At 39.4% G+C, this 16,946-nt stretch overlaps 1 protein-coding gene across 3 annotated transcripts in view; it reads left to right on the top strand.

The window, feature by feature from the left end:
• Positions 1 to 16,946, top strand: part of LOC138419483 (craniofacial development protein 2-like) — a 42,793-nt gene that overhangs the window by 4,014 nt on the left and 21,833 nt on the right. For 2 of the 3 annotated variants that reach the window (XM_069552377.1, XM_069552376.1), the window contains exons 2-4: positions 8,106 to 8,223; positions 9,324 to 9,543; positions 9,853 to 9,977. In XM_069552377.1, the coding sequence (XP_069408478.1) occupies positions 8,106 to 8,223; positions 9,324 to 9,543; positions 9,853 to 9,977 (463 nt within the window). Of the gene's footprint in view, positions 1 to 7,439; positions 7,527 to 8,105; positions 8,224 to 9,323; positions 9,544 to 9,852; positions 9,978 to 16,946 lie in introns of all 3 variants that reach the window. The other variant, XM_069552378.1, reaches the window with a different exon arrangement.

The following is a 16,946-nucleotide window of genomic DNA, read 5'->3' as shown; positions in this document are numbered from 1 at the left end:
AGTATTCTGTGATTTTTTTTTTTGACAAATGCTTATAGTTACGTAACCACGACTGAATTTAACAGTTCCAGGGCCACCTTACCCTTCCCTACCCCTGAAAATAATATTATCTATGTATAGAAAGTTTTATTTCCTTCTCTTCTGTAAGCATAGCTTTTATTTCTCTTGATAGCCTATTGTACTTGGCACAGTTCCAGTGTGTATTGAATGGGAGTGGTGAGTGTGGACATTCTTGCCTTGTTCCCAATTGTAAGGAGAGAGCATGAGTGTTTCACCATTCAGTATAATGTTACCTTCAGGTTTTTCATAGATGCCTTAAGCACGTCACATTGTTGCGTGCTGTGGTTCATGGGGTCACAAAGAGTTGGGTACGACTGAGCAACTGAACTGAACTGATTACTTAGTCACATTACCAGGTCTGTGCAATTATGCAGGTTTTTTGCTTTTCTAAAACATTTTACAAAAGAAGAGAGTGAGGCACCCAAAGTTACTCAGCTAGATTAGATGGGCTGGGATTTGAATCCTGGCAGTCTGCGTATACTGCCCCTCAGGCCTTATGGAATTAAAGAATTCCCTCTATTCTTTATTTGCTGAGAGGTGAATTTTGTCAGCTGCTTTTTCACCATGTATTGCTCGTGTGGTATTTCTTTTTTTAATCTGTTAATGTGGTTGATTTTAAATTCATCTCACCCCACCCCCATAAAACTTACTGGATGTAGTATTCTACATGACTGGATTTGGTTTGCTAAAATTTTGTTGAGAAGTTTTGTGTTTGTTTATAAGGAATGTTGGTCCATAGTTTTCTGGTTAATTTCCTTGTCTGATTGGTATCAAATAATGCTAGCCTGATAAAATGAGGAAACAATGTTTCCTCTGAGTTTTTTATTCACCCTAGGTGTTTGTTTTGTTTTGGGCATTAACATGTTAGACACATTCTCTGATTTTTTTCAGTAATTCTTAGTTGTTTGATTCATGTTTAAGCATGGAGGACTGAAAAGGTGATGCAAGCTTTGAGTCTTTGGACAAGATTTGTTCATTTGCTATAAAAAGTGCTGAGGGCTTCCCTGGTGGCTCAGCGGTAAAGAATCTGCCTGCCAGTGCAGGAGGCTCGAGTTCAGTCCCTGATGTGGGAAAGTCCACATGCCCTGGAGCAACTGGGCCCAAATGCCAGCCTGTGCTCTAAAGCCGGGAGCCACATCTCCTGAAGCCTGGCACCCTGAAGCCCGTGCTCTGCAGCGGAGAGGTCGCTGCGGAGGGAAGCTCGCACACCGCGGCTAGGGTAGCCCTGCTCCCCACAACTTGAGAAAGCCCGTGCAGCAGCAAAGACGCAGCACAGCCAAAAAGGAACAAAATAAAGCAAAAGAAAAGAATGCTGAATCACTATGCTGTCCCCTTGAAACTCGTATTGTTAATCAACTGTACTTCAGTTTTAAAAAGATTTGTTCATTTTGTGCTTTTTTTGTCTCTAGGGATGTTATTCTTATAGTAACCACATGGAATTTAATTGTAGTTTCTGTTACATAGTTTGAAATTTGCTTTTCTCTTATCAGTGCGATAGAGTATCTTTTTTCATATTTAAGATCCAGAGCTACAAACATCTCTTTGAGCTGTCTGTAACATTCACCCAGTTTTATGAAGAAAAATAAGCTTATAACAAAAATGCATGAACTTTGTTGAAAATTAGAAAATACAGGCAATTAAACATAAAATCAGAATTACTACATCCCCACCACCTAGAGATTATCAGTATTGATTTCTTAGTGAAACCCGCTCATCTTTTTTCTATTCCCGTGTTGTTATTAATATTTGTTTTTTTCCCCTACCTAAAATCACACTTTTTTCATGTTTCTTTGTAGCCTGCTCTTTTCAGTGAACATTTCTCTCCCTGTCCATTTCAGTTAACTTTGAGCTCATCTAGTATGCAAACCGTATTCAAGTTTTCCCTGTTGACTCAGAAATGGCGACAGCTTTTTGTTCAGATCCTGGTTGAGCTCCGGACTACTTGTGTCGTTCAGTGGTTGCGTCCTTTACACCTGTTTTACTCGAGCACACTCACGTTTCTGTAGCACACATTGGCATAGAGACCAGGCGGTATGTCCTATGGAATTTTGTCCGGTTACTCCCTCATGGTATTAGGTGATTCCTTTGTCCCTTGAACTTGTGTTAAATTCGAGTGAGTAAGTGAAAGTCGCTCAGTTCGTGTCCGACTCTTGCGACCCCATGGACTGTACAGCCCATGGAATTCTCCAGGCCAGAATACTGGAGTGGGTAGCCTTTCCCTTCTCCAGGGGATCTTCCCAAGCTAGGAATCGAACCCAGGTCTCACTGCATTGTGGATGGATTCTTTACCAGCTGAGCTACAAAGGAAGCCCAAGAACACTGGATTGGGTAGCCTATCCCTTCTCCAGGAGATCTTCCTGACCTGGGAATCGAACTGGGGTCTCTGCACTGCAGGCAGATTCTTTACCAACTGAGCTATCAGGGAAGCCCATGTTAAATTAGAAGTTAGATCTAAATGCTTGGTGGGTTCAAATAAAATAATTTTAGCTTAAAAAAAAAAAGTTCATAGCTGATGTGTGTGTTTCATAATGCATGATATCGGAAAACAAAATACCTGATTATTTCCCATAGTTGTGACTTCTGGATCAGAATGAAGAGAATTTGATCCCTTAATTGTGTAATTATTTTTTCCCTTGGAACTGGAAAGTGTTTTGTGTTATATTAGGTTGGTGCAAACATAATTGCGGTTTCAGACTGAATTTTAAGTCCTGACTAGGCTCAGACATCTCTATTAATCAAAATAGGAACCATTATAATCAACACATATTTTTGCCAACAACAAATAAGTTTTTTTATTCTTGTAGCATAACAATGTGTGCTTTGGGATTCAACGAATTCTTGAAAAGCATTTTCTGAATCCTGCTTGTTGTGGAAGCATTTTCCGTGCTAAAAGTTGTCAAGATGCTTGAAGTGGTAGTCAGTTGGAAAGAGATCAGGTAACGGCAGAGGAAAGAAAACTTTGTAGACTACTTCGTTCAACTTTTGAAGCGTTTGTTGTGTGATGTGCAGTTGGGTATTGTCCTGGAGAAGAATCGGGCCCTTTCTTTTTGACCACCGCTTGTTGCAGGCATTGCAGTTTTTGGTGCCTTTTATTGATTTGCTGAGCCTACTTCTCAGATGGAATAGTTTAGCCAGGATTCAGAAAGCTGTGGTGGATCGTACTGGCCGCAGAGCACCAAACAGTGGCCATGGCCTTTTTTGGGTGCATGTTTGGGAAGCTCCAAAGGGAGCTTTTTTGTCCAACCACTGAGCTGGTCATTACCAGTTGTATATGATCCACTTTTCCTGACAGGTCACAATCCAGTAGAGAAATGGTTCATTGTTGTGTAGAATAAGAGAAGATGACATTTCAAAAGGACGATTTTTTAAAATTTGCGGACAGCTTATGGCACCCACTTATTGACCTTTTTCACCTTTTCAGTTTGCTTCAAATGCCAAATGACCACAGGTGGTCGACCTTGGGTTCTTAGGCAACTTCTGTAGTTTTAAGAGGATCGGCTTCAGTGATGGCTCTCAGTTGGTCCTTGACTGATATCTCTCTTCAAGGTCTCCTTTGCAAAACTTCTTGAACCTCCACTGCCCAGATGTGTTGTTGATGTTGCGGGTTGTCTCCGCTGCTTTACAACATTTTGAACTCAAAGAAATTGCTCGAATTTTCTCTTTCTGTAACATTTCCATAGTCTCAGTATAAAATGAACAGCAAGTAATAAGTCATTAGCAAAAAAAAAGAGAAATGTGCATTAAAATGATGTAAAACATGACCACATTCATTTAATTTATTCCAAAATCAAATGCCAAATTTCAAATTACTTTTGCACTAACCTAATAATATACTTAATCATTAAAACTTAAATTGTCTTTTACCTGACATGATAATCTTTGGTTGAATTACTACCATCATTGTGGTGAAAGAGTGAGTCTCTTTCTAGTTTTGTGGTTCTTTTGCATTTATTGGTTGATGTTGTTGGGAAAGTGCAGCTTTTCCTGTCAGCTGGAGCAGGATGAATATTTAATTCATTTCTCTTAATTACCAATTTTCAAAATTGGGAATAATCTTAATGGTAACGTAAAATGGTGCAAAGTATTTTTTCCTTTTTTTTCAAAATTTGTAATTAGCATAAAGGGGTAACAGTTTTTTTTTTCCCCCAATCAATTCAGTGTATTTCAGTAATAGTTATTCCTTTTAATGGTTTCGGCATCACTTTTGGCCACTAAAAGTTCTTTCAAACTAGATCTTATATCCTTTTAATGTGACCCATTATACCTAACTTCCTTGTTTTCTGGTACAGCAAAATTTCCCCATTTCACCTTGTGCTTTCCTTCCCTCAAATCCAAAGTTAGCTGTACTTTTTGGGGAACCCTTTTTGAGTAGAGTCATGAAAGAACACAATCTGAGCTTTAAAGAAATGCTCGTTGTTGGTAGAGTGACATTGCTTCAGAGCTAGAAAATATTTACCTTATAAAATGTTTAGAGTTCGGAATTTTTTTCCATGTAATCGAGGCTTTTAAAGTTTTTTTTTTTTAATTTTAATTTTTTTAACACCAAAAACATTTTGTATTGGGGTATAGCCTATTAACAATGTTGTCATAGTTACAGGTGAACAGTGAAGGGACTCAGCCATACATACACATATATTCATTCTCCTGGAAACCTTGCTGGCACATAACACTGCCATCCAGGCTGGCGCATAACGTTGAACAGAGTTCTGTGTGCTGTACAACAGATTTTTGTTGGTTATCCATTTTAAATACAGAAGTGTATACATAACCTTCCCAAAGTCCTTAACTATCCCTCCTCCAACCCCTGCAACCATGAGTTCATTTTTTAAGTCTGTGACTCTGAGAGTTCTGAATTTAAATTCAGCTTTAACATTTGTTTTCACTTAATTTATTTGATTTTATAATAGTGTCATTTCTGTTACTCTGAAGATCTGGATTCTTTGGCATTATAAGCATAACAACTTCCTTCCTTTTATCTATATTATAAAATAAATAGTTTCAAAATAACAACACTGATGTTATTTCTCATAATATAACTTTTCTGGTCTTCCAGTTCAGTTCAGTCGCTCAGTTGTGTCGTGTCTGACTCTTCGCGACCCTATGAATGGCAGCATGCCAGGCCTCCCTGTCCATCACCATCTCCTGGAGTTCACTCAAACTCATGTCCATCAAGTCGGTGATGCCATCCAGCCATCTCATCCTCTGTCATCCCCTTTTCCTCTTGCCCCCAATCCCTCCCAGCATCAGAGTCTTTTCCCATGAGTCAACTCTTCTCATGAGGCGGCCAAAGTAGTAGAGTTTCAGCTTTAGCATCAGTCCTTCCAATGAACACCCAGGGCTGATCTCCTTCAGAATGGACTGGTTGGATCTCCTTGCAGTCCAAGGGACTCTCGAGTCTTCTCCAACACCACAGTTCAAAAGCATCAGTTCTTCGGCGCTCAGCTTTCTTCACAGTCCAACTCTCACATCCATACATGACCACTGGAAAACCATAGCCTTGACTAGATGGACCTTTGTTGGCAAAGCAATGTCTCTGCTTTTGAATAGGCTGTCTAGGTTGGTCATAACTTTTCTTCCAAGGACTAATCGTCTTTTAATTTCATGGCTGCAGTCACCATCTGCAGTGATTTTGGAGCCCCCCAAAATAAAGTCTGACACTATTTCCACTGTTTCCCCATCTATTTCCCATGAACTGATGGGACCAGATAGCATGATCTTCGTTTTCTGAATGTTGAGCTTTAAGCCAACTTTTTCACTCTCCACTTTCACTTTCATCAAGAGGCTTTTTAGCTCCTCTTCACTTTCTGCCATAAGGGTGATGTCATCTGCATATCTGAGGTTATTGGTATTTCTCTGGTCTTTAACCTTTTGCTAAGGATGTACAGTCAAAATACTGTTTCTAAAGTACTTGGAGTAAATCCTTTTTTAGTGGGTTGTGTTATCATTTTGGTTATGTTTATATATTTATTTAAACTTTGCTTAATTTAAGAGCTTTTCAGAATCCTGCAGAGAGGTCAACACAGAGAACTCTTGCTTCTGCCACTGGCTATACCCCACTGTGTTGTGCCCTGGCCCTTACAGATCGCAGTTTTCCTTAGTTTTCCGTTTTTCCTTATAGTTTTGCCTTTTTAGATTCCATTAGTATAAACTAACACAGTACAGCGAGGTGCCCACCACTGTTGGTTTGTTGTAAGTCATTTTACTCAGATTTTAGGAGGAAGCAAAATTACTTTTGTGTGTTCAGATATCTCAAGAGACTTTCACTTGACACTTGGTGTCTAAAACATGACTTTCTTCAGTTTTAGAACCCTTGTGTTGACTAAATAGTCAGCCTCAAATGCTTATTTGCAAGATTTTCTTATGGGTGGCTCACTCTCATCAGAGTTTTGCTTGCTTTTTTTTTTTCAGTAGTGAATTTGTTTATTTTTGGTTGTACTGGGTCTTCTCTGCGTTTGCGTGGGCTTCCTCTAATTTTGGCAGGCAAGGGCTGCTCTCTGCTTGGGGTGCACCAGCTTCAGTAGTCACAGCTTTTGGGCTCAGGCTCAGTAGTTGTTACACAAGGGCTTAGCTAATCCGTGACATGTGGAGTCTCCCCAGATCAGGGATTGAACTCAGGTCTCTTGCATTGGAGGTGGCTTTTTATCCACTGTGCCACCAGAGAAGTCCAGGAATTTTCTCATTAGTTTTTTCATTTTCTGAAAAATTTTTAGTCATCTTTATTTTGTAAATGCCTCTCTGAGGAGATTAATTATAAAGTTTTTTTTTCTTTTTCCTAGTTTTGTTTCCTCTAAATTCCTTTGTTTTCAGTCTTGCCTTTGATAGTAGAGGCTTTCTTCAAGTGTTTAGTGGTCTTAGTTCGTTGTGAGTGAATATTTAAAAGCTAATTGGAAGTGCAGGGTTATTAAAAATAGCACTGTTTATAACTGGCCCCAAAGCAAATGGCTGTCAACAGAAAAATGGATAAATAAATTGTGATTTAGTCTATAGTGACACTAGGGATGAGAATAAATACGCTACAGTTATATGCAAGGAACTGGATGACTTACAAATGGAATGTTGAGTGAAAGATGATGTATGCAAGAGTACATATTATAAACTTCTTCCTAAAGCTCAAAACCAAAACTAATCTGTGATGTTACACTTGAGGATAGCAGTTCTCGGGCATGTGGCTGGTGCTGGTGATTGCAGTAGGGCACCAGGGGCTTCTGCAAAGCTGCTCATGTTCTGCTTCTCAGATGGGTCTAGTTACACAGGAGTGTTCAGTTTGCTTAATTTCATTGACCTGTACTTTAGTTCATGTGCTTTTTGGTATGTTATACTTGCAGTAAAAGCTTATGTGAAGTGAAAAAGAATAAATCTGGTTGAATCTGTGTGTACAGGATCTGTGACAGCTACCCACAGAATGTGGTCAGACTGGGCATCCAAGGAGCACTTTTGTTGGGGACCCTGAATGTCACTGTCCGAAGGTGGGAAATCGATATATTTGCTTTTTCTGCTATGCCTAGCTTGAAGTCTTTAAGCCTTTTTCTAAGCCTCTTTTATTGATAACACAAAGTATGTTTTGTTTAGTTTGAAAGATGTCCAAGATGAGGTAGAAACATCAATTTCTTCTTTGAAAATTACAGAAGTAGTTTTGGGATTTCTGTTCATTTATTCAGCATTTACTTTTTCTTTTTTTAATTATTTTTAAATTTTTATTTTTATTTTATTTTACTTTACAATACTGTATTGGTTTTGCCATACCAGCATTTACTTATAAAGACATACAGATCTGTGATCTCATGGTATGTGGAGCATAGCAGAAATTGCAAACATTAAATATAAGTGGGATGAGTTAAGGACGAATTATGGACTGCCCTGGAGGCCTGGAATAGGGGAACTTATCCTGTCTTTAGAAACAGGGAGGACAACCCTCAGAAAATTATACTTTAGTCTGGGGAAGAACAGAGGAAAGCACTAGACTTTTTTTCTGAGTGAAAATGTGTCATCTTGATGCCAAAAACTTTTACTTCTGTCTTTCTGACCACCTTCTTATGTGATTTCAGGTGGAGAGCGTCATGAAGATGCTGTAAATGAATTAGTGAAGGAAGGTGAAATGGCTGCTGAAGAGGATTCACAGAAAACCAAAGGGACAAAAAGAAAAGCTGAGAACGTTCTGGCCAGGTGATGCTGCCCTCAAGGCCCTGAAGTCAGCAGCTGTTGACACAGCCATCCAGATTGCTGGGATTGGTCTGATGACAGATTTCTTTCTGCTAGAATTTCTAACCTTTTCTCATTGAGGGAAATATTTGGAGACATTTTAGGATTTAATTCTTATTCTCTGGGAAGCTTTAAAAATGAGCTTTAACTAAAAAAAAAAATTCATATGTAATAAGTGTGCCTGATTTAAAATGAAAAACTTAGAAATTCTCTGGCTATCTAGTGGTTAGGACTCCGTGCTTCCAATGCCATGGCCTGCGTTCAATCCCTGGTTAGGGAACTAAGGTCCTAGAAGCTGTGTGATGTGCCAAATAGAAAAAAAAGGGGCAGGGGGTGAGAAAGACTCAATTACTAGAAAAAATAATGTATCCCATCCCTAGCCTTTGTTGCTTTGTGAAATTATGAAATTTCTCAAGTTATTTAGGTCAGATAAGGGAACCTTTCAGTAGAAGTCTTCCTGGACATTAAAAAGTAGATTGTAGAAAAAGAATTTTGAGTATTAGGTGATTGATTTGAAGTCAGAATAGCATTAAGCAATTTAATCTTGGGTTCAGTGCCTTTATCCTTGAGTTTTTCTGTATTCCATTTTTGCTATCTTCAGAAAATACTCAAGAAACAAGGCTCCCCATTCCTCACACAGTGAGAACCCTAGGAAGAGACAGTCTGGATAAATCTGAGGCTCTCGTTAGTCTCTCTCATTAGTCAGTCTCAAAAGTCAAAAATATCTGGCGTATGTATGTTCTCAGAGGTCTCTTCTTGAACATACTGATTCTGTGAAGTGATTTTGGGTGTTTTCTTTGTTAGAATAGCTAGTCCTAACTCAGAAGTAGAACAGCATATATTTTGGTTCTAAGTGTTTTGGGAAAATGCTAACTATATGAGTTGGGTTCTTTTTTTCTTCCACAGAATCTCAGCTTACCTCTCACACTCACTGTATCCTGTGTGTTAATCAGTAGTCCCTGATTTCAAGTTTTCTGAGGTTTACAACATGTTTGGAATTCAGGAAGGGATAACTGAAATTATTTTGCCCGTTTATTTTGTTTTTTCCTTGTGATGGTGATTAGGAAGAGAAAACACAGTGGCCTCTCTCCACAACACGAGGACGAGGAGGATGCCAGCAGGGAATCTGGAGGGAGTATTAGTGAGAAGGAAGATGCAGCTGCAGAGCAGGAAAAAGGCGCCGAGTCCGAGGGTGCCAGGGAAGAGGAGGAGGAGGAAATGTTGGCCAGCTCCGTCAGTGACGTAGAACCAAAATCGGAAGTGCCTCCGTGTACACAAGTTAAAGTAAGTTAATAGCTGAATGCGATGAATGTTTTTCAGAAATTCCCCAGGTAGACTTTTTAAATTTGCGAACTCAGATTTGAGGCTTAACAACAGAAATCATACTAGCGGCTTTTTAATACTAACCCTACCAAGTGAAAAGCAAAGTATTCCCTATGGGAGGAAACATAAGATTTTCTAATCAAATCAATTTTCAGTGAGAATTTAAGTGTTTGGAGATGAAACAAATGTTAAGAATTGCCAGGAACAACATGTTTGAGTGGAACTTTAGTTTTTATTTTGTATCGAACTTAATACACTTCTTTTTCATAGACAGGAGAGGAGAATGAAGAGATGGCTTCAAGTAAAGTGGTCAAAGCAGAAGAACAGGAGAAACCTAAAGAACCAGAAGAAGCTAAAGTCACCAAGGTGTTTGATATTGCTGGTGAAAAAGTCAGGTAGGATGACGTTTACAAACTTCAGCCTGGTTCTTTTAAAAAGGAACATCCTTCTTTTAGTAATATTGACTGTTTGTTTATTGGCTGCACTGGGTCTTCATTGCTGCACCTGAGCCTTCTCTAGTTGAGGCAAGCGGGAGCTCCTTTCTAGTTGAGGTGCGCAGGCTCCTCGTTGGGGTGGCTTCTCTTGTTTGGGAGATAAAGGCTTAGTTGCTCTGTGGGATGTGGGATCTTCCTAGGCCAGGAGTCAAACCCTGCATTGCAAGGTGGATTCTTAACGACCTAAATGGAACATCTTTTTAAATGGGGTTAGACATCTGTCCTTGTACCGACCCATCTAAATAGTTTGGAAGAATTCTATTAGAACTCAAGGTTCTTTTCTATTAGAACTCAACAGTGGTTCCATTAATTATCAGGGAACATGAGAATGGTCCTTTAACATATGATAATGTAGTTTGGAGGTAGTATGAAGTGGATGACTAAATAGAAACAAGAAAATGTAAGAGTTCAGCATTACATATTTGGTTCCACCTACTTGTTGCCATGCATTGTGACTTTGGCAATTTCTCCCTTTATTATTTTCCTTAAAATTGGGCTATGTGAAAAGTGAAAGTCGCTCAGTTGTGTCCGACTCTCTGCGACCCCATGGACTACACAGCCCATGGGATTCTCCAGCCAAAATACTGGAGTGGGTAGCCTTTCCCTTCTCCAGGGGATCTTCCCAACCCAGGGCTCGAACCCTGGTCTCCCACATTGCAGCAGATTCTTCATCAGCTGAGCCACAAGGGAAGCCCAAGAATAACGGAGTGGGTAGCCTATCCCTTCCCCAGCAGATCTTCCCAACCCAAGAGTAGAACCAGGGTCTTCTGCATTTGCAGGCAGATTCTTTACCCGCGGAGCTATCAGGAAAGTCCCCAACTTTTTCATGTATAAGCCGCACCCCCCCAAACCTTTGAGTCAAGTGACAATTAAAAGTACTAAGAGACGTAGACCAAGGATACCACATAAACCAATTAGAATCAAATGGGTTCAATAAAGTCAACTTCCACTGGACCTTGATCCTCAGGCAGCAAGCTACGTGACATACCCAGAGGTGCCATGACAGTTACAAGGCGCTATCAGAAGACCAGAAAGGGGGCGGGGCCAGCTCCTGGACATCTCCATCCCTTCCCCAGAATAATTGGAATAATCCTCCTACTCGTTAGTGGCTGAAATTACCCAGCTCATGAAAGCTGACCATGCCACATTTCTAGAGAAGTTTGATTCTGTTACTATTATCTCAATATTATTTTTTCAAGCGATTCATAGGTTTGTTACTAGTTTAGAAAAGCAGTATAGTCTTAATACTGTTGGCTGTTCTGGATGAGAGCCACATGCCTAGTATTTCTTCTTCCCCATTTATTTAAAATTATAATATGAAAACAGCAGATCTGTAAGATACAGTTAGATAACAGGTGAAGTTCCTCCTGGCATAGTGATTTGACTTAGGTCTGTCGTGAATTGATTAGTAATAACTGTACTTTCAGAAGTCATCTTCCTGCTTTATCAGTAGTCAGTTCCAGTCATTTATCCCATCACGTTATAATTAAATTTAAGTTGTATTTCAGTGGGAAAAAGGGATTTCCTATGTGTGAATTTTTTATATGGAAAATACAACTCAGAATATTCTATGAAATGTGTTAACTTATAAGAACTGTTCTTCAGGCTTTAAACTTTCACTCCTACTCTTATAATTTATTTGCTTTTGAAAAATATGTTGACTCAGTTCCATGTGTGAAAATACTAAGATGATCACGAATACCAAACTGGGAATGCCCTTATTGTCCAGATGTTAGGAGTCCATGCTTTCACTGCTGAGGGCCCGGGTTCAGTTCCTGGTTGTGGGAACTGAAATCCTGCAAGCTGGGTGTCTTGGCCAAAAAAAGAAAAACACCCAAAAAACCCCTCCAAACCAAGCAGATAAATCAGCATGTTTTACTGTATAATTGGGATCTTTAAATTGGGGACCATATGGTTATCATTTCTCTTTTGGAAGAAATAAGTTTATTCTGTATTTCATCATTCTTAGGTCACTTTCTTCATAACCATTGTACATCAACATATATAACATCCACTTCTATGATCAGTTTTCAGTTTATCAAATATAGTCTTCTAAATTTAATGCATTAGCTTTACATAATTCATAGTTTCTACTACCTTGATAAGAATAATGGGGGTTTTTTGGTTTTGTTTTTTTATAGTAAGATGTTTTTCAATGAAAGAAGCAGTGTGTTGATTTATATTCTAACACAGACTCCTTAATGTAAACTGTTACCCTGTCCTGCAGCTGTGTCATTGGAACTTATTCTTGCAAACACTTACACTTCAAATCTCATCTGATATTATAGGATCCTACTTTTATTTTAACTGACAGATAACTGTCAGTTAATGTTTGTCAGCAAGAAACGGATAAGAGACTCCTTTATATCATACTCATGTTTAAATCACATATACTAAAATAACTTTCCTATCAGCAATAAACTGTCATTCTTCAAACTGCTTTGAAGAAATACTTTGCTAACTTTGTCGTAGTTTCTTTATCATAACCCAGATCCCGAATACTTTTAGCCATGGTGTCACTGGAAGAGAACTCACTGGTTTTAGTGCCACGTGATAAAAAACCAAGCCTACTGTGTGAGGGCTCAGAGACTAAAACCAAGCTTGACTTCACTAGTCCTTCATTAACGAAATGAGACACTTTGGAGTCACTTCCATTAGCATCGTATGGTTTACTACTGCTGCTGCATTCAGAAAAGATGTGGGTTTTTTCTTTTTTTTTTTTTCCCCTCAAAAATGTATGGTTTGTTTTTTTGCCACTAGGACTAAAAATAATACCAGTTTAATGTTCTTAGCTTACTTACTGAACTGTCCATTTTAAAAGTTACACTTGATTGTTATAAAATAAAAATATAAAGATAAAATGATTGTTAAAAATAACAGTTTATACAGAGAAATGCTTATCAAATTTCTGTGTTTAAATTGATAAAACAACCCTAAATTTTCAGGCACACTATAATGTGGTCTCCCTACACATGAATGATATGCTAATATCACATTAAAGCAGCTTGCAGGTTTGATAGTACCTGAGTTTGGTCTATGCTGTGTTTAATGCAGTGAGTTCATTATTCACGTCCTGAATATTATGACATTGTCAAATTGTTATGCAAGTTTTTAACTCTTTAATTCAAAATTTTTGTACCTCTTCCTTGGAACAATAGCAGATAGTTTTCCGTGTTCATGTTTTTGTTAGCTTTATATACAGTTCTACTCAGATCTTTCCAGAATTATTCCAAAACGTTCATCAGAGCTGTATGTCTTGTCCAATCCAACATCCAATCCGAGATTACCCTCTGCATTTAGTGTTAAGAGCCCATCTGTGTTGCAGAATATCTCTGTTTTGGTGGTTGCATTGTTTCTTCATGGTTCAGTTCAGTTCAGTTCAGTCACTCAGTTGTGTCCAACTCTTTGCCACCCCATGAGTTGCAGCACACCAGGCCTCCCTGTCCATCACCAACTTCCGGAGTTCACTCAAACTCATGTCCATCGAGTCGGTGATGCCATCCAGCCATCTCATCCTCTATCGTCCCCTTATCCTCCTGCCCCCAATCCCTCCCAGCATCAGAGTCTTTTCCAGTGAGTATGAGGTGGCCAAAGTACTGGACTTTCAGCTTTACCATCATTCCTTCCAAAGAAATCCCAGGGCTGATTTCCTTTAGAATGGACTGGTTGGATCTCCTTGCAGTCCAAGGGACTCTCAAGAGTCTTCTCCAATACCACAGTTAAAAGCATCAATTCTTTGGCACTCAGCCTTCTTCACAGTCCAACTCTCACATCCATGGGGCTTCTCTGGTGGCTCAGAGGTTAAAGCGTCTGCCTGCAATGCAGGAGACCTGGGTTCAATCCCTGGGTCGGGAAGATCCCCTGGAGAAGGATATGGAAACCCACTCCAGTATTCTTGCCTGGAGAATCCCATGGACGGAGGAGCCTGGTGGGCTATAGTCCACTGGGTCGCAAAGAGTCAGAGACGACTGAGCTACTTTACTTCACTTCACATCCATACATGACCACTGGAAAAACCATAGCCTTGACTAGATGGACCTTTGTTGGCAAAGTAATGTCTCTGCTTTTCAAAATGCTGTCTAGGTCGGTCATAGCTTTCCTTCCAAGGAGTAAGCATTTTTTAATTTCATGACTGTAATCACCATCTGCATGTAAGTTTAAATAAGCAAGGTGAAAATATACAGCCTTGACGTACTCCTTTTCCTATTTGGAACCAGTCTGTTGTTCCATGTCCAGTTCTAACTGTTGCTTCCTGACCTGCATATAGGTGTCTCAAGAGGCAGGGCAGGTGGTCTGATATTCCCATCTCAGAATTTTCCACACTTTATTGTGATCCACACAGTCAAAGGCTTTGGCATATTCAATAAAGCAGAAATAGATATTTTTCTGGAACTCTCTTGCTTTTTCTGTGATCCAGCAGATGTTGGCAATTTGATCTCTGGTTCCTCTGCCTTTTCTAAAACCAGCTTGAACATCTGGAAGTTCACGGTTCACGTATCGTTGAAGGCTGGCTTGGAGAATTTTGAGCATGACTTTACTAGTGTGTCAGATGAGTGCAACTGTGCGGTAGTTTGAGCATTCTTTGCCATTGCTTTTCTTTGGGATTGGAATGAAAACTGACCTTTTCCAGTCCTGTGGCCACTGCTGAGTTTTCCAAACTTGCTGTTATATTGAGTGCAGCACTTTCACAGCATCATCTTTCAGGATTTGAAATAGCTCAACTGGAATTCCATTACCTCCACTAGCTTTCTTCATAGTGATGCTTCCTAAGACCCACTTGACTTCACATTCCAAGATGTCTGGCTCTAGATGAGTGATCACACCATCATGATTATCTTGGTTGTAAAGATCTTTTGTGTACAGTTCTTCTGTGTATTCTTGCCACCTCTCTTTAATATCTTCTGCTTCTGTTAGGTCCATACCTTTTCTGTCCTTTATCAAGCTCATCTTTGCACGAAATGTTCCCTTGGTATCTCTAATTTTCTTGAAGAGATCTCTAGTCTTTCCCATTCTGTTCTTTTCCTCTATTTCTTTGCGTTGATCTCTGAGGAAGGCTTTCCTATCTCTCCTTGCTATTCTGTGGAACTCTGTATTCAGATGGGTATATCTTTTCTTTTCTTCTTTGCTTTTCGCTTCTCTTCTTTTCACAGCTATTTGTAAGGCCTCCCCAGACAGCCATTTTGCAGTAGGTGTTGTGAGAGGCATCAGAGGGCAGACACACAAACCATAATCACAGAAAACTAGTCAGTCTAATCACTTGGACCACAGCCTTGTCTAACTCAGTGAAACTAAGCCATGCGGTATGGGGCTACCCAAGATGGGAGGATCATGGTGGAGAGGTCTGACAGAATGTGGTCCACTGGAGAAGGGAATGGCAAACCACTTCAGTATTCTTGCCTTGAGAACCCCATGAACAGTATGAAAAGGCAAAATGATAGGATACTGAAAGAGGAACTCCTCAGGTCGGTAGGTGCCCAATATACTACTGGAGATCAGCGGAGAAATAACTCCAGAAAGAATGAAGGGATGGCGCTAAAGCAAAACCAATACCCAGCTGTGGATGTGTCTGGTGATAGAAGCAAGGTCCAGTGCTTATAAAGAGCAATATTGCATAGGAACCTGGGATGTCAGGTCCATGAATCAAGGGAAATTGGAAGTGGTCAAACGGGATGGCAAGAGTGAACGTCAACATTCTAGGAGTCAGCGAACTATGATGGACTGGAATGGGTGAATTTAACTCAGATAACCATTATATCCTCCTGGTTAGCTTCATGTTAATCACTTTAGACCATCAATACTATGTTGATGATGCTTTGCCCTCAGCATATCACACATCATTACCACCTGACATTGGTGCTGATGAGTTAGACCGCTTAGGCGATATCTGTCAGGATTCTCCATTACAAAGACAGTCTTTCCCCGTGTAATCATTCCCATTAAATCTTGATGATGTAAATTAGGAATTATTTTGCTGCCAGAAATCACACTGGGAACTATTGAGTTGTCCAGCAGAGGGTGGTAGAACACTGATGGTGAGCCTCTAATGTTTGGAAGTCCTACAAAAAATATACAGAGTTTACTCTGTTGCTAGGAATACAGTGTTAAATACTGGAAATCTTTCTTGGTTTGTATTATTTCTCATGTATCACTTTGAATATCTAAGGAAGATCTATTATAACTTTACCATTGCCTTGACAGTGATATAGGCTGGTGGATAACTGTTGTCATGAGAAATCATTAAATTTTCTGATCAAATCAAATTTCATGCATTTATATTAATATTTATAAATATAGTTGACACAATTTTTTTTTCTTTTAAAAAAATTTTCCCATTTCACTTTTTAAAAGCAAATGTATGGTGATTTTAAATACCACTTGAGTGTCCGGAAAACATGCTGTCTGTCATTTGTCAGAAGAGGGCAGCCCCATGCCTATCAAAGAAACAAATATAAAGGAGGAAAATCATTTTTTTCCCATAAATATACACACTCTCACACATATTTGATATTCAAAAGTAGTATATTCTTATTGTCAACACACACATTGTAGAGTTATATACTGTGCCAAGTGAAAGTTCTCTGAAAGTCAGCAGCATAATACACGTTTATTTCTTACTGTTGCGGAGGAGTCCAGTAGAGGTTGGATAGCAGGCTGTCTTACTACTCAGCCACGCAGACACACAGGAAACACACAGACTGTAGACTTGGTGTGCCACGAAGAGTGAGGAGATACATTTTCATTTAATTTGTCTGTTTTGAGGATGAAACTTGTGCCATCAGCACTGCCCTTTGAGTCTAGGACTTTTGTGGTTTTCATTTCTACAAAGAAGAACGGGTTCTCTTGGTTGATAGGGGTCAGTAGCCTGTGGTA

Source organism: Ovis canadensis, chromosome 14 (genome assembly GCF_042477335.2).
Source record: "Ovis canadensis isolate MfBH-ARS-UI-01 breed Bighorn chromosome 14, ARS-UI_OviCan_v2, whole genome shotgun sequence".
Taxonomy (NCBI): domain Eukaryota; kingdom Metazoa; phylum Chordata; class Mammalia; order Artiodactyla; family Bovidae; genus Ovis; species Ovis canadensis.
Note: the sequence above shows the minus strand (reverse complement) of the source record. Positions and strands in the feature narration are given on the sequence as shown.